This window comes from Pangasianodon hypophthalmus, chromosome 7, assembly GCF_027358585.1.
Source record: "Pangasianodon hypophthalmus isolate fPanHyp1 chromosome 7, fPanHyp1.pri, whole genome shotgun sequence".
NCBI lineage: Eukaryota > Metazoa > Chordata > Actinopteri > Siluriformes > Pangasiidae > Pangasianodon > Pangasianodon hypophthalmus.
In genome coordinates this window covers 15592715-15620705 of record NC_069716.1, presented here as the reverse complement: position 1 = coordinate 15620705, position 27991 = coordinate 15592715, and the positions used below count along the sequence as shown (strand labels likewise).

At 38.2% G+C, this 27991-nt stretch overlaps 2 protein-coding genes across 2 annotated transcripts; both read right to left on the bottom strand.

Annotated features, from left to right (window-relative positions):
- Positions 1-128: 128 nt before the first annotated feature.
- Positions 129-8230, bottom strand: sash3 (SAM and SH3 domain containing 3). Its single transcript, XM_026918572.3, has 8 exons — positions 7979-8230; positions 6241-6333; positions 3532-3666; positions 3084-3228; positions 2730-2872; positions 2139-2351; positions 1787-1937; positions 129-1248 (listed from the first exon to the last, which is right to left on the bottom strand). The coding sequence occupies exons 1-8, from the start codon at positions 8039-8041 to the stop codon at positions 1028-1030; spliced, it is 1164 nt and encodes a 387-aa protein (XP_026774373.3). The 5' UTR covers positions 8042-8230; the 3' UTR covers positions 129-1027.
- A 2239-nt stretch (positions 8231-10469) lies between these two features.
- Positions 10470-27438, bottom strand: xpnpep2 (X-prolyl aminopeptidase (aminopeptidase P) 2, membrane-bound). Its single transcript, XM_034306235.2, has 21 exons — positions 27285-27438; positions 24709-24776; positions 21562-21672; positions 21318-21381; positions 21014-21118; positions 20808-20894; positions 20494-20637; positions 20133-20234; positions 19953-20034; positions 19650-19851; positions 16657-16746; positions 16035-16144; positions 14071-14148; positions 13876-13947; positions 13723-13783; positions 13556-13625; positions 13317-13421; positions 12386-12445; positions 12047-12123; positions 11834-11923; positions 10470-11373 (listed from the first exon to the last, which is right to left on the bottom strand). Exons 1-21 carry the CDS (start codon positions 27331-27333, stop codon positions 11185-11187), a joined length of 2016 nt encoding a protein of 671 aa, XP_034162126.1. The 5' UTR covers positions 27334-27438; the 3' UTR covers positions 10470-11184.
- Between the last annotated feature and the right edge of the window lie 553 nt (positions 27439-27991).

The window sequence follows — 27991 nt, the reverse complement described above, 5'->3', positions numbered from 1 at the left end:
ATGTATGAATGAAAGACGCAAAACTTAAATTCTTAAAGTAGCATTGATGCTTTTCCACAGTTTAGAAGAAAATTTATTTCATACCTAAAGAACCTATTTGTTTTGGAAATGGAATTCATCAATAGACATTGACTTCACAACTTTTATTTATAATAGAAACCAATTTCATGAATAAGCCTTTAGCTCAATAGATCATAAAAAACGCTGAGGTGTGTCTGAAGTTTCGACTGATACCGGACGTATCTCCTCTGGGTAAACTCTTTACTAATGTTTGTAAAATATTTATAAAAACAAGACATCACAAACAAATATATGACAGAAAGGTAAGAACTACAGTAGAAATGACAAAAATATGGAAAAAATACATACAGCAATCCATGATGGTACTTGTATAGAACAAAGACTGTCATAAAGCATAACTACAGCCAGCACTCTTACAGTCTCAATGTATACAGGTTGTCTTGTACATATGTAAAAAAACCTAAAAAATGTAAATATAACAATACGTCATACTGCATTATACATTCATAATGAAATCACATTTTAAAATATTACATTAAGTAGTTATAAAGATGAAACATTTCTCATATTTCAATTTACATCATAACTATATAGAAAGAAATTAAATTATTATATAGTACTATATAGTAATCCAATTTTTACTACATAGCGTCATTAAGACCAGACAAATTTATGACCTCAACCAAACCAAGTGTCACTGTCCATTTCTATTCCGTTTACAGTGTAATTCATGTAAAAACCATTGAAATCTTGTGAAGGATTTTCTCAGAATGATAAAAACAAAATGTCCATTCAGTGAGAAGACATTATAAAACCTCCCTGCTGCATCCATTAGAAATCTGATTGCTGTATATTCATGTTGACTGTAATTCAGCATTCACGACTTTACATTTGAAGTAGGTTTGTCATGGGAGTTGGGCTGCTACAAACACGTCTGATCCATGAGTGAAGGAAATGGAGGCACTGAAGCACAGCAGTAGAGTTTTCCAGTGTTGATTCAATGCTCTCAGGACTCCTCCACAGTCAGGTCTTGCAGCTTCTCCTGAACCGTTTCCAGCTGTGTGTCTGTTTTTACATCTTCGTCTGCACCAGGTTCTGTTTTGGGCTCTGTTTCGGCCTCCTCACGCCCATTCACCAGGTTTTCTGTGCTCTCATAGCAACCTGAGTCCCGTGGCATATCAACCTTCTCCTCAGTTCTCTCCTTCTCTTCATCAGACTCTCCTTCAGCTGTAGGAAAAGAAGAAGGATTTCATTAACTGCTTTCAGATTTACTCAGATTATTACTAAAACAGCCACACAAAAACATTTCCAGAATGCTGAATATCTGTACTTCCTTACTTAGGTGGGACATTATCAACAGCAATGCTTGTGCAGTTAGCAATGCGATAAGATGTACATGACCACTGGGCTTCAGGCCATATGTGTGCTTAATCAGGAAAGCACAAAGTGTGGATATTTCAGTTACAGCTAATTATTTGCTTGAAGGGAAGGCTGAAATATGTGTGGACTAAAGCAGATTTCTGTGGGAGTGTCTTTGAAGTGCTATAAAACTGAACATCTGTGAAAAGGGAACAGGCGTTGCCTTCTTTATGCTGCTGAAGTCTTCAGCATTTACACTCTCATATGTGAACATTAGCTTCGACTGGTTTTACTGTCATTACAAACCTTTAGAAAGACTGCTAATGTTTAACAGCTAATTATTTGACTACTGAATCCTCTAGATTATAATAAACACAACAGGCAGTAAGAAACAGAAATGACGTACAATCTTGTTCAACAAACAGTTCGGCTGCTGTCAGTATCTTGGTGCGCTGCTCAGGATCTGTGATGTTCAGCTCATTCAGGTGGGATTCCTTCAGTCCACTAAAGTCCTCCAAACTTTGGAAACCATGCATGGAGAGAAGAGGTTCAAGGTCCTAGGCAGAAAAAAGAATCAAACTATGTGTTATTAGTAGTTTGCAACAATATGCATAATAAACTTCGAAACGACAGTTTCTATTTTTCTATTTTTCTATTTTTTATCTATTAATGGTTCTGAAACTGCTTTGAAAGCTTATCTTAAGTTAGCAAGTATAAGTGCATTTGTGACAGAACGTGCACACACAGTTGAAGCTTACTTTTAGGCCAATCCTATCCAAAACTTCCTCCAGTGTTTTCGGTTTGGGTTTATTGCACCGTCCCTGACTATGGCATCGCTTCCTCCTCGGTGGTGTGTCCTCCTCTGGGAGCACAGTGACGTATATGAACTTGAAGGAGCCCACTTTGTTGTTGAGCTTACCAGTCCAAGTGCCTACTGGTGGCTTCTCAATGATCTGTATAATATCGCCTTTCTGTGATGGTAAAAAAAAAAGGACAAAATAATTTCACTTCCTTCTAATACACTTAGAAAAAAGATGTCCCATCTATCACTTTAGATGGTTCTTTTGGTTGGTTCTTCTCTTGGTCTTTCATCCCTTAAAGGTTCTATGTGCACCATGAACATTATAATAGAAGGTCTCTTTCAAATTTTCAGAAAGCTAGAAGTGTTATCCATTCAAAGAACCCTTGAGGAACTCTCTTTTGAGACTACAATGTGTGCATTCACTTACTCACAATGTATTGTTTCACACAAAAGACAATCCTCACATGCTTTTTTGCAAATTTGAAGAGAGAAAAAAGGAGTGTTTTGTTATTCATTTATTTGATTGGGACATTGGAGAGAAAACAACCTGCAGTTTGAGGGAGTCGATGTCGTAAGGGCTGGGGGTGAAGTCAGTGTGCACACGGGCCCTGCCACAAAATGGTCCATTATAAGTGCTGTCCATGCTGTCCCTCTGACTGAAGCCACTGTCCAGACTTTGCCTGTCCCCACCTGTGTAAAAAAACAACAGTATTCAATCCTGTCTTTAAAATACTGAAAGAAATACTTCAGCCAAAAATGATGGGCTGCCTTGAATATTCTTATTAGCATGATGCTCATTAGTCCCTGGAAGCCCACTAGACATACTACATTGTAAATATAACAATACATTAACATTTTGGAGTGAAATGTTTGAGTAAAACGGGGTAATATGAGAGCTTACATCCAGAGAACTGGCGGCACAGAGGCGAATGTATGGTGTCTTCTGAACTATTAGAACACACAGATACCCGGTTTCCAGCACTCAGGTCTGGTGTCCAGTCATTAGGGGATACAGGAGACACTGAGCTATCCTCTCCACTCTCAATCTGCAGAAAAAGCATTAATCTTCCATGAAAAATTATTTCAAAATTCTGTAAAACACTTAACATTATCTGAAGGTTTGTTTACACATCTATCTGAAAGTTTGTTACCACATCCTCTGACACAATACATCTAATACAGACTGTTTCAGACTAGCCATGATCATCCAGAAGGGGGAGACATAATCAATCTTTTGTGAGTTGTGTTCTCTGTCCATCAGTATGTTAGTTACTAGAATGAGTTTCCTCTTTTTCATGAGCAGATCTACCTGTTCAGGCTTTTCAGTGTTGTGCATTTTCTAAACTCACCCCTTCCTCTGCAAGAACTTTCTGTACCATCTTGGATGTCTTCCTTGTCATGGTGCGAGTAATGACGTTCCTCCATTTCTTCCCCAACTTTCCACTGTTTTTTTCAGTGTTCTCTTGGACTTCACCCTCTGGCAGCTAAGGGGAATTTTGCAGCACATATTTAGGGTAGTTCTTTCACATAGTTTGTAGATGTTTAACCTAACCTAACAAGTAAACTTAACTTTAACCCTGTCTATAACCTGTCTATAACCGTAAATAATAATTATTTTTCATAGTCTCTTAAAAATTAGAACATTTGTAGACCATATAATCGTAGTTGTCAGGTAACGCAACCTTGTATCTACACTAACTGATCATTTTATCAGGCATATATCTACTGCATATATCTATGCACACTTTGAGTGGAAAGGGATTTCCAGGAAGACCTCTGAGCAGATACTATTTGGGTGGTATTTTATTCTCAGCACACTATTGAAACTGACACGGTCGTAACGTGGTTTTGTGTGTGTGTGAGGCACTAGAATGAGTATAGGCTGTCAGGCTGTCAGGTTTGATACATAAATGATACAATTTGTACTGTTTTGTATTATTTTTGAAGTGTTACATAAAGCACAGGAATATTAACAAATATTTTCAAGACACAAATAAATTTTCTTTCATTCATTATTTTTCAGTAACCACTTTGTCCTGGGTGTGGTCAAGGTGGATCCAGAGCCTATCCTGGGAACACTGGATGGGATGCCAGTCCATCACATACAAAAGATTTTTACTTGGCTCAATTTATCTAATGAGCATAAAAAAATCTGAAGATCTTAGATCTCTCTCTCTCTCTCTCTCTCTCTCTCTCTCTCTCTCTGGTTCAATTTCGCCTAAGTGCAAAAATGTGAAATGAAGGTGTTAAAGTGACAGGTCTTTGTAATTATGACATTTCTTCCATCTTTTCTGCAGAATCACCAAATATGTGACAAGGTGTTAGACACATTTTGTTAAAAGAGCAAAAGAAAAATCCATTGTTCAATTGTGAGCATGCCATGAGAGTTAAGCCAAAAACCTTCATTACATTTACATTGCACAATATTATATTGTTGTCAGTGTGGTCACAAGGTAATGAGTGCTCCGCAGCAGTCGCTTCCTGGACACTCATCTCTTCATTTCTCAACTATATCCTCAGCTTCCTGAATTTAGACTTTTTTCTCTTTTGATATCTCTTTTGGCATCATGTTAATAAGTGAAGATATGAAATGTAATAGGGCAAAAAAGTTCAACTCATACTTTGCTCTTCATCAATACTAAACTCACTGACTGAAACATTGTTTTTTTTTTGGTATGCTTCCTCAAATCCTCCACCTCCTCCCTGTTTTCTTTTTATTTCTGGGATACAGCAAGGTGCCTCCCAGACCAGCCAATAAAACAACCATTCTCATTTCTACCTGCTTTTCTCTATGCTCAGTCTCTATTTCAATAGCCTTGTGGAATTTACAATTTTATAATAGAATTTTATAATATAATTTAATAATAACATTTCCTTATGAATGTTTTATGCGGTTAACATGGCTTTTCGTAAGCACTGAGTAATACAGACTGCTATAGAGAGTTTCAGCGTCAGAGCTGAGCCGAATTTCCAGTAAGTCATTACCACAGTGACAACCATGCTGCTCTTCTGCATATCACCTGCTTTCGTGAGCTACAGCACGCACAGGCTGCTGAGGCTGCAGAAGAGGAGTGGCCACCAGTGTTACTGATGTTACTGAGTGCTGCAGCTGCTAGGTATTTAAAAAAAAAAAAAAACTGTTCTTGCCCAGTCTAGCTGACATTTTGATTGAGGATTAATCATATATTAGCATATTCACAGTTCAGTATGCAAATATGCATATTTATCTATTGGGTGTTAGATTTGCATGCTTTTCTCAGAAGCTTGCTCAGGCTCTATGCTTGGCTAGCTCAAATGCGAATGATATCCTGACTAGGTACTCTTAAGTACTCTTAAATAGAGTCATTGTGGTTTATAGGTCACTGCTGAAGTTCACCCTGATCTTTCTTTCCTCCTGTTTCAGTCTCCTAACACACGAACAAGTCTACAGTATAAAACTAAACTGTTTTCGGAAAACTTTTAAACTTTTTAAATCGCTGTGAGCTCACCGAATCTTTTTGTGCTTGTACAATAACAATAAATGAATTTGCGTTTGTATGTAGAAAAAAAGACAGTGATTGAGTCTGTGATGTCTGTACACACAGTCGGTTTAACTCGGTTTAACAGATTAACTCTAGGCTAAAAAGCTAAAAACATTTCAAAAAGGTTTGGCGCTGATTTTAGTTTACAGTAACTACAAAAAAAAATAAATCTACCATCATAGAAAAGTCACATGAATTTCACATTTAAATAATGCCATGAATTATATGAGAATTTTACACAGTTTTTTATATTGTTGCACACATTTTTCCTTTCTTTTCCTTTCATTACTTTCACATAATAATTTTTTTTACATGTAGGGATGTGATTATCTCACAAGAATAACTCTTTTTAATCTGTGAACAAATTTTGTTCACATGATATCACCTTCACATGTTTTTCACATGCAATTACATATAATTCACATAATCATATATGAAAAACTTATGATCACATGGGAAATGTATATGACTTTTCTGTAAGGTTAATCTGCAGCGTGCAGAAACACTGACTAGCATATGTAAATGCAGCAATCTTACCGACTCTTCCAGGGTGAGCTCAGGATTCACCACAGGTGAAGATGGCTTGGGCTTCATGAAGTCTTTAAAGCTACTGGACCTCTGCAGTGTAAGCTGTTGACACACACAAAATCTACTCAGACAAGAGTGACAGTAATAACGGTACTCAAGAATTCATACTGCTGCCATGTGGGTCTGCCAAGGGTCTTTTCCCCTCAAAACAGCTATAACTTTAATGATGGCAACGTTCAGGCTTGGGCTCACTCCTTTTTCATAGCACTGAGCTTATCAGTGTGATGCATGTAAGGTGTATTGCTAAGAATGTTGATAAATAAGCTTAAATAACCTCTGACCAAATACATAGCTATGGCCATATTCTCTACACAGCATAATTTGGAATCATTCACAGTACTGTACAATGTGTATGTAAGTAGGCAAGCAAGTAAGCAAGCAAGTAAGAAAGCAAGCAAGCAATAGCCTGCTCTCAAGACAGAACAATGTGTTTCCAGGATTGGTCTGCAAACGTTTTGCAAAAGCAGTGACGTACACTCACTTCCTGTACTGAGAAAAAGTGGCACAAATGATAGGTGGAGATACGAAACAAAGTCACATTGTACCGAGAAAACTAAGACTATCACATCTCAAACAAACCGCGCAATGCTGAACAAGAACAACTGCCAATCCCTTTATCAGAAAGCTTTTCTGTCTTTTTTGTCTATACTTAGTTTAAAGATTATTTTTGTGTCTACATATTTTATGTAGATTTTAGAGAAGGCCATGTGTTAGCATGTATGTATATAAATATTAAATCTATCAACCTCTTTCCTAAAATCTACATAGTGTATATTAGTGCACACTAAAATATAGCGTGGGACTTAGAAAATTAGAATTATGACTAAATCAAACTGATGACCCAGTCATTTTTTTAAAAATTCTGTGGTTAAACATAACTCTAATAGATTTATGTTTTGAGGTTTTATTATAAGCATAAAAATGCTTCTAACCACTTAATGTATATACAATGCTGAAATACTGTGATTTTAGATTTTTAGATTAAATCCACTTAGTGTTGTTTTTCAAGATATGCCAAAGCTTTGTCAGTTGGCGTTTTTGACTGAAACTTGTGGTTGATGAACAAAAGACGCCAATGAAGTAAAAAATAGGGTTAGTGGAGCTAAGCGTAGGAGGTAAAGATTCCCTGTAAATGAAAAGGATCAGAGTAAGCAAGCTCTAAGCGCAAATGTAAATGTCACTTTGAAGCCTTTTTATGAAGCTCATAAGAGACTCAAGAGTCTCTGACGCTTATGAGACAAGAATAAATTCAGGATGTATGATGACGGTCTGTGTCTCTACAGGAAATGCTGCACAGCCATGCAACTCAACCTGAACAATAATACAATGATGAGAAGAACTCTCTAGTCTCTCTAGTCCTTTGACCCAATACACCACCAATGCAAGATGGTCAACTATTGAGTCATTATTTTAAAGGCCACTTCAAGCACATTCAGACTATTCAAAACCGTAATGGCTCTTAATGTGATGCTGCATGTATAGATCACTTCATATTCATGGGATTTTTTTTTTTTTCTTTTTCACCATAAGGCAACATGTACTGTTATCATACACCTATTCAATTCAACTCCAAGATCCAAGATTCCTTGTATCTTCACTTTACTATTGTCCTATTACTATTGTTACTATTGTCTGTCTCCGGCAGAAATACACTACTCAACAAAATGACTTAAAGACACATTCTTACCTTCTTCTTCTGCACCTGGCCCTGCTCCTTCTCTGAGGCATTTGAGGGTCTCCGCCGTAACATTGTGCTCAGAGGGGGTGATTTTACTCAAGGAACACAATTCTAACTGTAGCGGTAAGAAACTTTTCTCTGCTACACCAATGCCTGCCAGTTCTACTGTCACTGTACCCTACACACTAACAAAACCAAGAGGAGGAAGAAAACCAGAAAGCTCTTCTTTCTCTCTGCTCTGCTGAGTGAAGAACTCTGAATGAGAGGAAGTCACATGACCAGACAGGAACTACTTTTTTCTACAGGTTCGATTTGGTTAAACCAGTTGTTTATATCTGTTTTTTTTTTTCTAATCTATTTAGCAGCACTTGGAAGGGCTTGGGCACATTGTCTTTAAAGTAGGAATTTGATTGTTGATACAGTGAAATTTTTTTTAGTTGTTATCTATGTTGGTAAAAATATAAGAAATAATTAGGATTTCTGGTAATTTGCCCAGTTAAACAAACTTTTCAGTCCCTTTACAAATACTGATTCTTTTAGTGTGACAAAAAAAAAAATAAATGCAGAACAAGAGGGCTGTTGCGCTCATCTTGCAAAAGGAACTCTAAAGGTTTGGAGATGAGTCATTCTGTGTGTAGAAAACTACCTTTCAAAACTCTCCAAACTTGGTGTCCTCCACATCCACAAAGAGAAAAAGCTTCACCACTGAAGAGGTATGAGTGTTACCTGAACAATGTATGACTCATTACAATCACAAACCACCTTTTTTTAGGCAAATATATATAAGGAGAGAGAACCTCAGGCCATTGTGAGTCCAAAACTGCTTTTAAAGTGAAGCATAGAACAATCTAATCCAAAAGAATTATTGTGAATGTTCTCCTTTCCATGTGGTCCTTATCTTTTGGTAGATAGTAAACAGAACTGTGTAAGTGAACTGCAGAGGAAGTACATGTGTGTGTGAGTTGGTACAGTTATTTTTGTGCTGGCTGGCCACATGCTGTCAGGATGAATATTTGTTCATTGTCATCCACATACACATCCAGTGTAAACCAGTGTAAATCTCCTTCAGAATAGGCAAGAAAAGCAGATATCTTCACTGTGGACAAAAATAAGCACAAAAAAAAAAATACATGACACGACTTATGTCGTGGAGTGGATAATTTGCTTCAGCTTTCCACACAACAGGATGACCTCATTGATCTCAACATCTCCTTTTGGTTAACAAAAGTTCCTCTTTTTGTATAGCATACAAAAATTACAACAACAGCATAGTGACAACAGTTGCATCTGTTGACCTTAATGCCCTTTATGTAAGACATGTAAGACTTTCAATCTCATCCTGTTGTTCAAAGCCAAGCAAAGCATACACAAAGGAGTGAATAAAGAAAGATAGCAAGAGAGGAAAGCGAGTAGAGCGGACGTTCTCAAAACCACATTCACACCTTCCTGCAACTCTGGTAGAAACGTTGCCAAGCAACAAGCCCTCCAGTGGTATTTGTGCTTCACTTGTGGCAAAGGCAAAAAAATATTCTCAAGAACTACAGTAAGCCTTGGAGAAGGCCTGGCAGTCTTAAATGAAAATCCAAGATAGTATCTATCTCAATGATTTTCTTATTATTACCCAGGATAAAGATGTAATCGCCATAAGCAGTAACTCTAGCAGATTTCGGGTTTAGCGGTTAATTGCAATTGTTAATTTTCAAGAATGCTTTAATTATCTTCATCCAAAGAGGCACAATTTAAGTGTTCCATCACAATTATAATTAACACCATACTTCAACACCATATAATATTGTTGTCTCTACCTGTTCCTGGGGATCTGCTGCCCTGCAAAGTTTAGTTCCAGTATTACTTTAATCCACTTGATCCCATTAATTAGAGCCCTAACAAACATTTGAATATCACTGTTGGGTCCCACTGTGTGATACACATACTGTACATTACAGCAGGGACTCTCAACTCAGTCCTGGGGAGGCACTGCCATGAATAATTAAAAAATTTCCCTGACTCAACTCACTGAATATAATTCATAATGTGCTTAATAATGAGTTGATAAGCTGACTAGATCCCACACATTACTGATCTCACCCATTACAATATCTAACCCATGATTCGATATTTCTCCTGCAGATACACAGTTTAATTTCAGTCCTAATCTAATTCTAATGCATCCCATGCAGTTAATCAGAGCCTTTAGTAACACAGGTGTGTTTTACTAAACACTGTAGGTCAGTAGATCTCCAGATATGAATTATATTATACAAAAAGGGTTCTTTGAGGGTTTTGTTTATAAAGTTAATGAATCTTAGCTTATTGAATGGGTTCTAATTTGGAACTCTACTTTGGAACACTCTGTTGTAGGGTTATACATAGGTTCTCCCAGAGAGACAATGAAAGAAGGTCTAGATTGGACCTTTATTCTATGAGTGTAGAGTATAATCCCAATTTACTCTGTATATGAAGACTGCACATGGACAATTCACCAGGTGTGGAGACAAGGCAGATTTTAAATACGCTTATTTTAATAAATTATCAAATCATTAGTGATTAGCAGATGTACCCCTCTGTCCATATACGTTACAAACAACTTCATCACACACATAAACAGAACGGCAGTTGATTTTAGGTTGGAACAGCAACAACAAAAAGCCTAGGTCTGCTGAACTGGAAAAAATCTAACATGCACACACATTTCTGTTAATTATCATGGTAAGTTAAATGCTAAAAATACTCAGGAGATATTGAATCGACTTTTTCAGGTATGAGTCATCAGTTTTTCTTGCCTCCTTTCACTGCTCAGAAGTGAATTTAAATTACTGTGCTTTTATCCTGTGTTGAAGGCCATAAAAAAGTCTGTTTCATTCAGCCTTAGTGGACATTTTTAATTACCAGTTTCATTTAGGCTGTTTGATAATATTACAAAAAGGGGTGAAGAAGTGGGAGTGAGCAAAGATGGACAGAAATGGCCTAAGTGAGCTTGATCAGCACTGTGAGAGTAGTGCTGAAGTGGTGGCAGATGTGTTATGGACAGAATGATAGGAATGATTTAGTGGCTGTATGTGGTTTCTACAGATTCTACAGTAAAGCTTTGTAACATTCTTAGGAGATTGCACAATAAAGCTGTGGGACAATTTTTTTTTCAAGATTCTACAGTAAAGCTGTGGGACATTCTTAGGTGATTTTACAGTGATGCTGTGGGACATTCGAAGGTGATTCTACAGTAAAGCTATAGGCAGAAGTAGCAGCAGTAGTGAGATCGATGGGATGGCAGCTGAAGACCCTGTCTTCAGGAACGGCTCTGTATTGTCCATCATCCAATTATAGATCTCTGTCAGGCCCTGCCTCTTCAGCTCTGGACCCATTGTAGACCGGATGGTCAGATAGTATGTGTCTAGCCATTGGAGCTACAGGAATACAGAACAAATATGAAATATTCTGAAATATTTTAATTAATGAATAAAACATTAATAATATTAATAAATGAATAGTTCATCTGAATAAGCATTACAAACATCATGGTGTACTGTATTTATTTGTAGCTCTCAGTAAATTAAAAAACAAAAACCAACATATCCCATAACATGGTTCTAACATGTTTATCATCCCTCCCTCATTATATTATATGAGTTATTCATAAGATTCTAAATTAGGTAACATAATTTCATATAAATCATTTGGCACCAGTGTCATGTCAGAAGAAAGAAGATGCACTTTTCTGCAGTCACGCTTGAGATGCTTTGCTGGGGAAGGATGTCAGAAGGGACTTTCAAAGGAAGCCAACTCCAATTAGCAGCAAACAACCTTCACAACTACAGAAACAGCTGACTGACACGACATAATCATTAGTGGAGAATGTTTTGTTACCTGTTCAGGGCTGAGAAGAGAAGTGTCAATCAATTTTCTGTCATAGGGGACCAGCGACACTGTGTCAAATGTCAGATAATTATTGCCATACTGGGAAAGTAGGGACAAAAAAACAGAGAACAAAGAAAATAAACAAAGGAGTTAAAATGTGAAGAAGCAGTTCTGGTTTATGTCCTACCTTTAACTGATTAGCATTTTGACTATGAAACGTACCATTGTTTTAGCTGGAACAATAACAGCAACATCCTCAATCCTTATTCCAAATTCATTCACTCTGTAGTAGCCAGGTTCTACAACAGATTAAAAAGATGAACAGTTTTGATCTGGACATATTCACTGAATTTAATTAATCAGTCACAGTAAAACAAGACAACTCAGTAACACAGAATGTGTTTTCTTAACTGCCTTGATGCATTTTGCTACTTATACGTTACTGTGCCATCCTGTTGTTTGGGCTTTTGAAATCTGTCTGTTGGCTTTATTACAGTGTCTGATATGAATTCATTTTTAACTCTCATCAGAGCTCTGATGATGTTCAATCTGATGCCTTACCAATGGATGTGAACATGCCTTGCTGGAATGGAATATTATTGGACTGAAAACCAACAGGCCCTAGAAGAAAGCATATAAAAGCTTATAAAAATGCAGGCAGGAATTAGGAATAGGTCTCATCCACGATGCTGCAGCATCACTGGAGAAGTGAAATAACATACCAAAACAAACAAAGTTAAACATATGGATCGTAGGATTTTTTTGTTAAAGCATGCTTTAAAAAACATGATTACTGAGTCAGGACAAAAGTAATGTATAATATGATGTTACTGAGCTGACAATCTGTAATAGTAATTCACAGTCAGCACTGTGTCCAGGATGTCAGGTCCAAATTGGTGGGAAAGTCAAACATCATCATACTCCAAATTTAGGCATGAACAGAGGCCAGAATGGCAGCCAAACAGGGAAGAGAGAGAATATGAATGGGATTGAGAGAGTGACAATGGAATATTATGTGGACTCTCTCACTCAGTCTGAATGTGTATGTTAGTCAGTAGATATATCCTCGTTGTGGAATTTGTGAAATATTTAGGTAAAGAACTAATATTAGTTTTGTTCTTTTGTGCTGTATTTTACATAGCTAGCTATAGTGGACTAGTTCGTGTCTATCAGCGTCGGAGATACACAGAATCATCTCCAGTGCAAGTAGAGTCAAGCCTACACAGCAGTACACTATTAAATTGCAATAAAGCAACTGATAGATTTAGCTTTTTCACCTGGTACTCAGTGCATTATGCAGTTTGAGATGTAGCCTTGAATTCTTTCCGAATATGTGCACTTGCAGCTGTGAGATTAAGCGTAGCACAACGCACATTACAAAATGCTCTTACATTTTCCAGATATTTCAATGCCCAAAAATTATTCAGAAAATTCCAAAATCTTGCATCCATCAGCATTATCAAGGGTGAACATATTAAAGCAGAAGTCTTACATTCGTGAACTCCAAAGTAGTTTCCCACACCATGACCTGTACCATGACCATAATTCAGACCGACTTCCCACAATGCTCTGCGCCCTAGCATCTCCATGTTGACACCTTGAAAAGAAAGCACTTATGAGGAACATGCTTTTGATGATGCTCCGAGATCAGTGAGAACATCTGGAGAGATGGAGACATCTTGTGGGAGAAAAGCAGGTAGCTGGACAGATAAAAAAAAAACATAATCTTGCCTCTAGTTCCTGCTGGAAAGATAGTCCTTGATATTTCAATGTTTCCCATAAGCACTCTTGTGAAGGCTTCCTTTAAAAGTAGAATAAACAAAAAAAGGTTTATTCTGTATGTAAATCATAGTTTAAAACTATACTGAACCCATTAATGCTCAGGTACAGAATAATACCTTCTGAAAATCAGTGGGTGAACCCCAGTGCACGGTGCGAGTAATGTCAGTTGTACCATCACTATAATACAGTAAAGACACATTATGTAGATTGATGGAAATATGTTTGGTAACACTAACTTACAGGATTAAAATATGTTATGGCTTACTCACAGGTACTGTCCTCCTGAATCAACGAGATACATCTCATCTGTGGTCAGCTTTCTTGCAGTTTCATTAGATGGACTGAAATATAAACATATGTAAATTTTTACTCAGCGTAATTATTGGTCATTTGCGGATCTAATAATGAAAAATAAATAATAAAAATGTAATAAGCAAAAGAAAAAATTCCAGTGATTTCTGTACCTATAATGGGCAAGAGCTGCGTTAGGTCCACTTGCAGAAATGGTCTCAAAGCTTGGCCCCCTGCTGAATTTTTGCATACTGACACAACATAGATAAATGTGTGCATCATAAATAATGAAATACTTCACTTCCACCTTTTTTATATTGATATATATGCATATGGCCGAAAGTTTGTGGACATCTGACCATCACACCCATATGTGAGTGCTCCTCAAACTGTTGCCACAAAGTAGGAAACACACAATTGTATAGGATGTCTTTTATATGCTGTAGGATTACAATTTCCCTTCATTGGAACTAAGAGGCCCAAACCTGTTCCAGCATGACAATGCCCCTGTGCACAAAGCGATCTTTATGAAAACATGGTTTGACAAGGTTGGAATGGAAGAACTCGAGTGGCCTGCACAGAGCCCTGACCTCAACCACAATGAACACTGTTGGGATCAACATGACCTCAATAATGCTCTTGTGTCTGAATGGACAAATCCCCAATGCCATGTTCAAAAATCCAGCCTTCCCAGAAGAGTGGAGGTTATTATAACAGCAAAGGAGGGGACTAACTGTGGAATGGGACATTCAACAAGCACATATGGCTGTGATGGTCAGGTGTGCACAAACATTTGGCCATATAGTATATACAAGGATGTTTTTAATTATAATTAGAATAAAAACAAGAGTATAATATATTTAAAAATAACTTAATAGGATTAGATTTTATTTTTGTAACAATTTAAGTATCACTTACATTACTATAATGACACTGGAAAGTCTAAATAGCATTTATTAATTGCTGATTTCATTATTGGGAATAAATTGGTACTAGATAGAAATTATAATATAATAGAAATTTTATTTGTTGGCAATATATACAGTTGAGGTCAAAAGTTTACATCCCATTTCAGAATCTGCAAAACGTTAATTATTTTACCAAAATAAGAGGGATCATACAAAATGCATGTTATTGTTTATTTAGTGCTGACCTGAATAAGATATTTCACATAAAAGATGTTTACATGTAGTCCACAAGAGAAACTAATAGTTGAATTTATAAAAATGACCCCGTTCATAAGTTTACATCCCCTTGATTCTTAATACTGTGTTGTTACCTGAATTACAGAAGGTTCAAACGCTCACTGATGCTCCAGAAGGAAAAACCATGCATTAAGAGCTGGGGGGTGAAAACTTTTGAACAGAATGGAGATGTGTACATTTTTCTTATTTTGCCTAAATATCGTATTTTTTCATTTAGTACTGCCCTTCAGAGGCTACAGAAGATAGTTACATGTTTCCCAGAAGACAAAATAAGTTAAATTTACCCTGATCTTCAAATTCAAAAAGTTTTCACCCCCCGGCTCTTAATGCATGTTTTTTCCTTCTGGAGCATCAGTGAGCGTTTAAACCTTCTGTAATAGTTGCATATGAGTCCCTCAGTTGTCCCCAGTGTGAAAAGATGGATCTCAAAATCATACAGTCATTGTTGGAAAGGGTTCAGATACACAAAAAATGCTGGAAAACCAAAGAATTTGTGGGACCTGAAGGATTTTTCTGAAGAACAGCAGGCAGTTTAACTGTTCAGGACAAACAAGGGACTCTTGAACAACTATCAGTAAACAAAAAAACACAGCTGTGGATCATTCAGGTAACAACACAGTATTAAGAATCAAGGGGATGTAAACTTTTGAACGGGGTCATTTTTATAAATTCAACTATTAGTTTCTCTTGTGGACTACATGTAAACATCTTTTATGTGAAATATCTTATTCAGGTCAGCACTAAATAAACAATAACATGCATTTTGTATGATCCCTCTTATTTTGGTAAAATAATAAACATTTTGCAGATTCTGAAAGGGGGATGTAAACTTTTGACCTCAACTGTACTTTTTTGGTAAATGAAAGAGAAGTGTGAAACTGAAGGCAGAGTAATGATGTTTTTATATTCTGCTGATGTCAACTGTTCCCTACCTGCGGTACTCATTGACGAGTTGTGCTGCAGTAAGCTCTGTCTCCATGCCCTCAGGGACAGTTCTCTCAAGTTGATATAGGAGCTGCATGACTGCTACAGCATCTCTTATCTACGGCATGCCAGTGAGCACACTCAGAGCACAAAACACAAATGTGCACCCAACCACCTACTGCTCTCAAAAGATACCAGTTTGCACTAAATACACCAGGAAATGTACAAGCACGAGCTCACACAGCAGTTAGATTGAGGAGATTCATGTGAATGCAGTCAGTGATTTCAAGTTATAATGTAATAGTGTACAGATGGCCAGTCATCTCAAAATGCCAAATGGAATTTTGTCTTTATGAGATAAAACACTCATAAAAGACATGGAATATAAAACACAGCACATGGCTATAAAACACACGAGATAGAAAATATTTGATAAGAAGCACATTCATTGAGGCTCCACTCTGCTGCGTTCAGTCTGAAAGCACTATTCGGCTGTGGTTTATAGCACAATAAAACATTATTTGTGATGTATAGGCAGTGATGGGTCAGGACCCCATCAGATGTTGTGTGTGTGTACAATGTAGGAGTAAACTGTATGAAAATGTAAGGAGAGTGTATGTATGCTCTTACATGAGCTGCTCTAAGGATTTTCTGCTCAGTCTCGTCTTTCATTGCTTTGGTGGTCAGCACTGGAGAGTATTCACTTTGCAGGAGCTTCTCCTGGAAGAGAAAAGTAGGTACATTGTTGGGTCAGATTGTACACCTAATCATGAAACACATGCATGCCACACACACTGTAACTGAAAGGCCTTGCTGGAAATTAATGGTGCAAAATGACTCCAAAAAAAGTCCAGTTTGGTTTACCAAATGGTTTAAGACAGCCTCTGTTAATCTAATGCTAAATCTTGCCATTCAACATTAATATTTTACATGGTGGTGTTCATAGGGCAACAGGACTACCAGCATAAACCTGTACTTTGACAAATGTCTTAAACTTGCATAAATAGTTATTTAGGGCTTATTCCAACAGGTGTTACGTTGCCATAACACCAATAAGCATAGATATTTGCTGACACAGTGGTAATGCCACTTTCCAGGCAGTGAAGTCTGGACTTTAGTGGCTTAAGAACGTTAAGTAAAAGAACTCTGTTAATATTAACCTGATAAGTCAACCTGACATTAAAAATGAACAAAAACAGTCCTTCTAAACTGCATGTGTGCATGGTCACGCACTTACACAGATACAACGCAGATACAAAAAATGTGTATAAAGAAGTCGATGATGATTTCACTGCAATTAGGACCAGCCGCTGGTATACCTTACTTCATAACAACATTGTGTTTTTCTCATTTTTTGACAGCCCAAGGGGAATGCATGTCAAAACAGAGACAGTCCCTCTGCCACCCAAATTTAGTCCCAACCACAAATACCACTAGCTAGCTACATTAGCTGTGAGTTTAGCACACCACATTAACTTTCACATCTCTGACAATCACTGTGAAGTGAGAGATAGCCCAATTTCTCCAGATTATTCCAATATTTTAGAACCATTGAAAAGGTAGTTTTCAAACGTCACCAGCCCTGTGCCTCTGTAATCTACAGTGCCAAGAAAGAGGCTGCAGAATTTGGGTATTTTAGCCAACTTTGGCTAAAAATGAAACCTCAGATGCTACCACAGAGCTTGATATGTTTCATGTGATCGTGTTTTATGGTCCCCAGTTCATGGGAGCCTAGGAGCTCAGCTGCCGTGGCTAACCTCTGTGCACTCTCCTGAACTTACCCTCTTGCCTCACCCTCATTATAAACCAATGCTAGTGGACCAGTAGACCAGGACCATATATATATATATATATATATATAAAAAACTATATTAAATGTGGACAGATGGTGTGTACAGCGGGTAACATTGCCACCTCAAACCTACAGTATCCTCCGTTATTTTCTGAGCTCGAGTTACTGTCTGTGCAGAGTTTCACATTTTCTCCCTGTGTCTATGTGGATTTCGTCCAGGTTCAAAAACATACTGATAGGTGGATTGGCGAAACTAAATTGCCTCTAGGTTTGAATGAGTTTGTGAATATGTGTGAATGGTGTCCTCTGATGGACTGTCAACACCATTCTGTGTGTATTCCCACCTCACATTCATTGTTCTTAGGATAGGTTCTGGATTAACTGTAAGCCGGATCAGGATGAAGGGATTACTAAAGATGAATGAATAAATGAATGAATATATTAATTTTTTTTTTATTACATTAAGGACAAAACCATGTGAAAAATCTAAATGTATTTATCATGGTGAGGTATGTGAAAACAAAGATTCAAAGCTTTCTAGGCCTAAGAGTATGCACAGCTTTCATGTTCAAAACATTATGACATAACGTAAAGCATAATTAAGCCTGACAAAGTCCTTCATCATCATCATCATCATCATCTTCTTCTATTTAATGCCTGAGAATATCCTAATAGATATCCTAAAATAGAAATACCACCATATTATTGCGGTACTAGTCCTCCCTGTCCGCAGAAATCGCCATCTCCTAAGTACTAGTTTAATTCCCTCATTCGTTTCTGGTTTCTGTGTATATATACTCAATAACTGTTTTCACATGTTGCATGTGTTCATCATAGCAAATGGCGTAGAGCCTGATATGTTCCAAAGCAGGTGCCAAAAGATGGCATGACCAGGCCATATGGCATAATCAAGTATTCGTAATGTCCTGAGGCAGTGCTAATGTGTCAGATTATATGGAAGTCTAAGGACGAGTTTGATAAAAAAACAAAAAACTGCTCATTGAGTTGCTCAGTGATTTGATTTAGTCCTTGATAGCCAATAGGTGGACACTTCCTTTCTTTTGCATGAAGAAGAAACCTGCTGCTGGAGATTTTCTAAATGTAAATGTTTGAGAGCTGCCTCTACGTATTCCTCCACAGCTGTGTTCCCAGCAGTAATAATGAGTACACAGGGGAGTGAGGAGGAGTAGTATCAGGGAGGAGTTTGACTGTGGAATCATATGGATAATGATGCGAATCCACCTGTTGCTTTCCCCCTTTTGCTCTCTCTTGATCCCTGTGCTGTGTTGGACAGTGTGTGATGAGATGTGTAGGTTCTCTGCTGTAGGCACAGTAGATGCTTGGTCACTGAGAATGACCAATGGCTGTCTCGACTTGCTTGCAAAAAGCTATGAGTGCTGGTTTCACTCACTGTGAGCTTCAGAAAATTTGAGCATATACTCATTTGCAGATCTGTAGCCTTGTTGTAGGGTCAGGAGTCACTAACTTCTTTTTTTTACCCTCAAGAGGATGATCAAAATCATTTCGAAAGAGTGTTACAAAATGATCATAAGATCTACCCTTCACTAGACCACACTACTGTAGCCCATGTTAATGCTTTTTCATTGGTCAGGGAGAATAACTGATCTTATGGCAAGAAAAAAACATTGCAATAAGAAACCTTGGCACTTGGTCAGGTCCCCATCATACGTTCTGGCTGGGCTATGGGCTATAAAATTCTTTCTGATTCTAATTCTGATTTTAATAAAATTCTCCCTAAATTATGTGATGGCCAACTGTGTATGTGATAATGCTGTGGATAGGCTTGTACACATCCAGAGCCAGATCTCACCTCTGGAGTGATGAGCTCATACAGGGCCTGGTTAGTGTACTCCGTGCCCACCCACACTCTCACACTGGGCTCCGTGAGGTACTTCTTGAGATGCTCTCGGACAGTCTCGTATTCAAACAGCTGTACGCAGTAAGACAAGGTGCAAGATGAGTTCAGGTAGACCTTAATTTCTTCTGTCAGCCTTTTAGTGTGCACAAAGAGCCTTTGAAAAGAAGAGCAGCAGCAGTGCCAATGATTATTATAATTTACTAAGGAAATATGAAGGTCTGAGTAGGAATATCAATGGGAAAGAAATCAACTTGCCATATCTCATCAAGAGTCAGCAATGTGTAGGAGTAGAAGAATGGGTTGAAGGGGATGTCATTGCCACGCATGTTTAAGAGCCCTGAAAAGACAAAAAGTAACATACACTCAGACCAAGTGTTCACATAAGCAGCAACAGGAGTGTAAAACTAAGACAAACTATTACGACACATCTCTTACATGCTGTTTCATCCAGAGCTGAGAGCAGTACAGCTGTAGGCTTGTAGGGATTGTTCATCATTTGAGCCCGTATCAGATCCACCTTCATCTGCCAGGTTCTCTCTGTCCAAACACATTTAACATGCAAAATGATTTACAACCACTTTTCTTACCTTCCTGTCTGTTCAGAATTAAAGGTCCAGACAGAGCCAATACACAAGTACAACAGCCCTGATCATCAAAGCCATTTGACATTGTTACTTTAAATAATTGTGTGCACCAGGGTTTATGGCTGTGTTTGCAATGAGCATATGCGTTTATGTTTGCAGGTATTTATCAGTGGACTGATAAGGGGCCAATGATAGTAAGCACACACACACACCAATGAAGTCATCAGGCAGGCGCGTGAGGTTATCAGGAGGAAGAGATGGCCGTGTAGCCCATATTTGGTCCACCAGGTTATCAGGAATAGATGTGAGGTTCCGTTTAGCTGGAGCCAGGTTGTTGTTGTAGGCATCAAATGTGTCTGTGTTGACGAAGAGCAACGATGCAATACTGAATTCATGGTATATTGTGCTTGGTTACTGTATCACTTAATCTTGAGTGTAAGTTATTTTTATTATAGTTATGTAAGGATCTAGTGCACTTTGGAAGAATATAAATTGTATAAGAAAGAAGATGTTCATTGTTACTCACCTACAGAGAACAGGAATGGATCAAAGCCCACCTGATCTTCCTCATTGAGCTCTTTGATGAGCCACTTGGTGATGCTGGAGATAGAAACTGTATTCCAGGACAGTTAGACTGAAATCAAGCTATAATTAATAACAGTGTAGAACAGCATATTTTGGTGATAAAGAGACTCTTGTAATACCTGGTGTTTTGTGAGTGTTTTAACTTACTGTCTTTTTCCAGTTCCCAGTTGCAGTCCATCTGGCGCTCAGCCTGAACCCAATAGCGACTGTCAGTCCATAACACTGCTTTGTCTTGGGTCACAACTGCCGTGCCTTGAGAATGAAGGAGAACACTATTTATCAGTCATAAAGCACACTTAAAGCTCTGAATACATCCCTTGCTTACAGCATTGACACTCCATTCAGTCCATGAACAAATGCTTCCCTCTATTATTCCTCTAAGATCAAAGGAGGAGGAATTATGTAAGAGTTTTCTTAATGTGATAACAATAGTTCTTGCACAGGAACACACCTGAAGAACCAGTGAAACCAGACATCCAGGCCAACCTGGCATCTCGGGGGGCAATGTACTCACTCTGACAAGAAAAAACAAAACAAAGAGCAGGTTACTGATTATTAACAGATTATTATAGGAACAGATTATTATGGGAATTTTAAAGAACAGAGAGGAGAGATCAGATAAGAAGGAAAGAGCAGGAGAAAGAAAAGCAGAGGAGAAGAGTTGAGAGGAAAGTGGAGGAGAGAAATTTGGCTACCAGGTGGGCATCTGTTCCAGGTATAATGTAGGCAGAGATGCTGTGTGTTTTCATGACTGCTCTCAGTTCATGCAGCCTCCTAGTTGTGTTAATGGCTGTTGGAGGCAAGTACTGCAAAAAAAATTAAATGGATTTACATATGGGATTAAAAAACATGCTACAAATATTCATTTTTAATCACAAATAAGGTTTTGTAAGAAATCTAGAGAGCCCCCAAAGAGATGGTAAACTTGCATTTAGGTACATGAAAGGAGTACTCCAGCCTTTTTTTTGTCATCTAGTTTGACATTTTTCCAAAAAAACTAACTGAGAAAAGAACAAATCAATTATAATATAAATATAAGGCCAGTTTTGGGGTCATCAATAAACCTTCATACAAAACGTAAGGCTATGGATGTAACTCTGTTCTATTTACAACAGATTACTACCAGGGGCAGTGTTTTAACACCCGGGTACCTTTTTGTGCACACGTGCCAAGACATTGATACTAAGTCAAGTGGTGATCATGCTATAAAAAATGAGGAGTGATCTGGTGTTCATAAAACAAGGCTACATCTCTAATCTTACATTCCTTTTATAACCTTACAGCTCTCCTATTGGTTATTTGACAAATTAGCTATTGTGTGGCTCACATGTACTGGACATGATAAGGAACATTCTACAGCTTAACCCTTGTAGCACATTATGAAGTCAATCACCAGGTTCTTAGGTATGAGACACCTAACCTTAGTTGAGAATCTGTTCCATCACACAGTCACCCCTCAACTATCTGGTCATCAGTGTATGCTCACTTACTTATTGTCTCTGTCCCTGTTGAGACATAAGGCTGCAGTGAGACATCACCATCTATCTTTGTCTTGGGCTGCTACTTGTTCTGTGCTCCCTGAGAGTCCCTTTCGTCTAGTACTTTAACCACAGTTCTTCTCCATGTTGTTCAGCGTGGCCTGGTCTCTAACGTAGTGCCTCCTTTTGAATACTCTCAGTTGGCATCCTTAGGACATGGCCCAACCAACTCAGACGGCGTTGATGGATCTATTGTCCAGTCTATGGCCACCAAGAACAGAATTGGAGATTGTATGCATCCCTGTCTAACACCGGATTCTACAAGAAATGGGTTAGAGAGTTATCTAGTTTAACACTGTGCACAAAAGCCTTCCAGAACAAAGGTATACGCCTAAGATTTCCAGTGTGCAAAGCTGTCATGCTAGCGCTCCTTAAGTTCTATACCATAGCCACCAGTCTGCCCGCTGCATCGAGGGGCAAAACCAATGGGTAAGCCACTGTGTGTGTGAGGAAGGTGGACACATCTTAGGTAGCCTACTTCTTAGTGGAGGCCCACTGGGACCCCTCATCCAAATATTGCTGTCTGTCTACACCCTCTGTCCTAGAGAGAAGGTAGAGGGAAAGACATTGACTTGAAATGCCTGTTGGTGAAGAAGGCTGCTGCAATGGAACTTTGTTCTGGAGAAGTTTGTGCACAAATGGTGCAACACATGGGGTCACACATAATTAAAAGATGGGGATGCCAGATGGGGCCCATTGTCCTTCTGGAAGCATATGAAGTAGAATTCCTTGTTCTTAACATGGGATCCATCTTTCTGCTCATACTTTTGTCCATCTAGCCAAAGGCTAGATCCACGGCAGAATTGAAGTTTATTTCCCTGCAGCTTAGTCATCAGAAACCCTGTCTGATTCATACACTGCTAGAAAATTTTTTTTGACCATAAGTGTCCCATCAGCAGGTCTTTGTTGTTCCTTAAAGGCTTTGCAGGGTGGGGGCATCATAGACAGTTTGGAGCCTGCCAGCACCCTCTGTGGCTGGTAAAGGCTAAATGCAGTTTGCTCCCAGATAATGATGGAGCACAGCGGCTATTGACATAACGTGCCTTGGGAAAGGCTTTGTTTTCTCTAGTTTTCTCAGCTCGGCAATGCTATATGATTAGCACAGGAAAAGTCCGGACTGAAGACAGTTTATCTGCCACGGTCAGTACCAAGTTACCTCACTGGTGCCCATCCTCTGTCTCCACAGAGGCTAGACATCTGTTGCCTGAGCACAATCCTGTAGAGTGGCTCATGATCACTCAGAACAAAAGTTGTGTATACAGTGGAAACCACCTTATCTGGTGGATAACTACGATGAGTACAAGTCCCACTTGCACTAGAAGAATGGCTCAGCAGAATGATTGGATGAGGAACAGGTAAAAGAATGGCTCCTGCTATATTGAGAACCTCTCTCACAGGCATCATCTCTCACTTTACGTAGATTCTGCTTCACACTGATTTTAGCTGAGCCACCTCTAACATTACAGTGTACTACACTATACACTGGGGAAGGTTATATTATGTCTCACCACTAGGAGCACTAAACTGAGGATAATCCATGGAATTATGAGGGTAACCCCCTCAAACATGCTTGGCTAATCTGTGTTATGAAAGTGGACTTACGAGGGGAACCCTAGTCAACCACTCATGACAACTCAGTGTTATGACTGTGGAATTGCAAGGGCAACACCACTCAACCACACTTTGCGAGTTTCCTCACCAGCCATGCCCGGGACACTGAGCGAGGTGTCCAGCTTTAGAGGACAGGTTCACTTGGAGCTCTGACCATAGTCAGAAGCTGTTATGCAGATAGCCTGAAATGCATGATGTGTATGAGGCAAGAGGGAGTAGAGGGAATGGCTACCATTACTGATGGCTTTTTATAATATGATCACCACATGTCACAAGTTCTCGACATGTGTGTGCATGCATACAAGAAGGTATTCAGGTGTACAAGGAGTGCACAACAATGGCCCTGGCATTTAGAAAGGGTAAAGTAGAACACATATTTTTGTGCCCTAAATCCATCCATATTTTTTCCCCCAAAAACAGTGTTTGGAATTCAGAACTTCGCTTAAAATTTTATTATAAGTATTGTGTAAATGTGTTTTCTATGTGTTGTCAGGAATTGCCTGACAATGGCCAGTAGGATGCAGAGCTTCAGTGTAGGAAGACCCCTAAACACTATAGTGACAGCCGAGAAACCATACAGCTGGATGCTTAAATTGTGCATTGATCTGATCTTCACTGTGTCAGATTCAGCTTCACTGGTAAAGACAGGGTGTGATGATAGATGGTTAGGGAAGAAAGAGAGAGAAAGCATACTGGAGGCACTATGGTGCAATTTCTTTCGCTGCCTGCTCCTTCCTCTGCCTGTGTTGCATGGCTTTGTCCTATGATGAGATGAAGAGGGACACACACCAACAACAGATATTTTTAGTTTCTTTTCTATAAACAAATATTCCAGTAAACCTTCCCAGATAAACTTGAAATTGTAACTTTCTAAAGCTTGGCAAAATTTGGGAAAAATAATTTAACCAAATTTCTGTATCCTTTAGTCAATCTCTGTTTTAAAAATGCAGCAGTATTTCTGACTTCAGGTTTTTGTACTTTGCAAGTAAGGAATAAAACATGAGAGCTGTTGCAGGAAAATAATCAACACTTGGGTGATTATGAGACATTACTACTCCAAAGTTGATTATTTTCTAATAAAAGCGTGCCCCTTCGTGTTTTATTCCTCTTATACCACAGCAATTTGTTGATGATTACAATATTGAATTTATTCAACAACAACACTTCATACTTTTGACCATGAATAGTTACATTTAATGTTGCGGATCGTCCGCTGACTGTTACTTACTGACACTTAGAAAGCACTAACACCCTCCATAAATAAAAAAGTTTGGATCCTAACAGATGTATAATTCTTGGATGACCATTCAGTAAAGTTTTTAAGGTTTGCTGATCTGGATAAAAGTGATATTTGATCTGAACTAAAAGTGCTAATGACTTGTAGTGGTTGGTGTAAATGCTACTGTTGATGGTCTGTATCATGTAGGTGAAAATAGGACTGACAGGGGTTCAAAAATTTACTGAACATTATATACTAAATACTGTATATAATGTTAAAGTATAACATTATCAGAGAAACTGCAATTAACTACATTACTGACCAGTACACCTTTTACAGTGCACTATGTGGAATACGGAGCCAGTTCAGAATAACCACTGTAGTTAACATCAAACTTATTATCCAGTATCATGAGCTGCATCCACATGTGAAAACCTACACTGTTACACGCACCTCGGTCCAGTTGACTGTTTCAGATCTTTTAATACTGCTTTTATTTGTTTAGGATAATGTTAGAGGATTTTTTTTTAGTATTTTAGTAAGTTAAGTAGTATTTAGTAAGTGGTCTTAGTTTTTTCAACAAAGTTAACAATCTTCACACATAATCAGGTACTGTGCCCTCTTTTTAACTGATCTTTAATGTATTGCTATATTTAGCCACAGAAATGGAAGTGTACTACAGCTGGAATTCAAGAATAACTTCCTGTAGTTGATGCAATATTTGACGATTGAGACTGCAATGGTTTTCTAGTCTGGACAGCTGGTCCAGTATATATTTTCACTCTCAGGTTTTTAGGGGAGAAAACAACAGGATAAAAAAGGAAATATAACACTCTCGTCATAGAACATTTCAGTAACTCTGTACAGGCCTATTGATTTTTTTCAGTAGTGCATAAAAGCAATTAAATTGTAATACACAACTAAGTTTTCATTTTTTCCCCCTAATGTTTATGAAAATATGACAATGAAATGCATTGCATTTATTGCCTGCAACTCATCTATTCAGTCATTACTTCATCCATCAGTAGGCTTTCAGCAATGATGCACTCATCATTGCTGAAAGCCTACTGATGGATCAAATAATAGTTGAATAGATGTGGTCAGTGTGTCTTTATTGATATAGCAAAAACAGTGATTGGGAACTGCTGACCAAAAATGAAATGTGGGGTCAGTACAGCTCTGTATTTAGAAAAGGTTTGTACTGTATAGTGATTGTAACCTACAGCACATGTAAGTAGATTTATGACAGACTTAGTGGACTTCACTGTGAACTCAATTTCTCATTAAAATTTCATACTTTTCCTACCATAATCAAGGGGTTCCACAAACATCTGGAATGTACAAATACAGTCCCTTCCTATCTCTTAAAAATGCAAATTTTTTGTCCAGGCCATTTGAGGGCTCCACCCACCAGTTTGTCCATTCCACTGTCCGCCTCTGAGCAGCTGCACTCTTTTATGTCAAATCATTATGTAAATGATCCTGACATCTAATGTAATTAGTTATACCCTTTCAATTATTTTTTCTTCTTTTCCCTTTGCAGGTTTATGCACAAAAAGATCTCAGATTGGTTCAGTAGGGACCTCCAGTGGCCTGCAGTGTAGTGAAGCACAGTGACATATACAGACAGCTGCACTGTTACACCGTTATTCATTAAACAAAGACAAGACACTTTTCAGTGAACAAACCATGTCATGGCAGAACAGAAAATCTCAAAAGCCTTCATATTACATATTTGCAATTTTCAAATTAAGTTTAAGTCTTAAAATCTGCTGTCTTGGATGAAAATGTGTGGAATTTGTTAATAAACATTGATCACTGTGCTGAGCATTTAGCTTCAAGTAGTGAAAAAACAAAACCTCTAGCTAATGGCATGCAAATATGTTTCCATGAATAAATAAAAAATATAAGACAACAGATGGCAAATTTAAATGATGCCTTAATGAAAGCATTAACTATACTGTGCAAAATCACTCTTTTCTTAGTGGCAATATTAATAGTCATTCCTAAACCATTGAAAAACTATAATCATCCAAACTTTCTTTTTTACCTTTTAAAGCCACCAGACATAAAGCCAGAATCCACCCAGAGAATGTCATATTTGACCATCTGCTCCAAGCAAATCCACACACAGAGTGACAGCGGGGCAGGAGTGTCTCTGTGTGTGAGAGTGTGAGTGTGTATATATTTATATACTATTGACACCACACACATTATCTGTACTCGGAGGAGTCTTATGATAGGAATAATGTGTAATAGATGAGGGGGCGGAACTTTGTCTCTTCACTTCTGCAATAAAAGCATGCGCTCTCTCTCTCTCTCTCTCTCTCTCTCTCTCTTTCTCTCACTCTGCTGCCAGGTTTAACAGTGCCTGAGGGTGTAGCAAAATATCTGCATGCAACACAGTGACTTTCACTCAGACTCTTGTTTCATGATTTCATGCTACAAGGAGTGCCCAACAGTGGCCTTGCATGTCTGCAGTCCACTGTAGTTTGGTGATGTCCTTAATCTCTTCTTTGCTCTAGTCGTTGAAATGTTGAATCACCAAATTATGCTGGACTTTGTCCCGCTGTACCAGATTTGCCCTATAGCCTCATATATTTCATCGGGCTTTGGTCTAGGATGCAATAAACCAGTGTTATTGCGTCCACTGCAGAACCTACAACTGCTATATCTTGATGATCATGATGCAAGTGTCATGATGTGGCCTTAGATAAATAAGATGCAGTGCTTATCTTATCTAACACACTCAGTAAG

Excerpts from the sequence above, each read along its gene's own strand:
- sash3 (XM_026918572.3), bottom strand. The coding sequence starts at position 8,041 with ATGTTACGGCGGAGACCCTCAAATGCCTCAGAGAAGGAGCAGGGCCAG. Across the intron at positions 3,229-3,531 it reads AAGTTCTTGCAGAGGAAGGG|ATTGAGAGTGGAGAGGATAG; the intron begins GTGAGTTTAGAA and ends CTTTTTCTGCAG. Across the intron at positions 1,249-1,786 it reads ACTGTTTGTTGAACAAGATT|CTGAAGGAGAGTCTGATGAA; the intron begins GTACGTCATTTC and ends CTTTTCCTACAG.
- xpnpep2 (XM_034306235.2), bottom strand. The coding sequence starts at position 27,333 with ATGACATTCTCTGGGTGGATTCTGGCTTTATGTCTGGTGGCTTTAAAA. Across the intron at positions 16,145-16,656 it reads AAATCCTTAGAGCAGCTCAT|ATAAGAGATGCTGTAGCAGT; the intron begins GTAAGAGCATAC and ends GGCATGCCGTAG. Across the intron at positions 11,924-12,046 it reads TTGTTCCAGCTAAAACAATG|TATGGCAATAATTATCTGAC; the intron begins GTACGTTTCATA and ends CTACTTTCCCAG.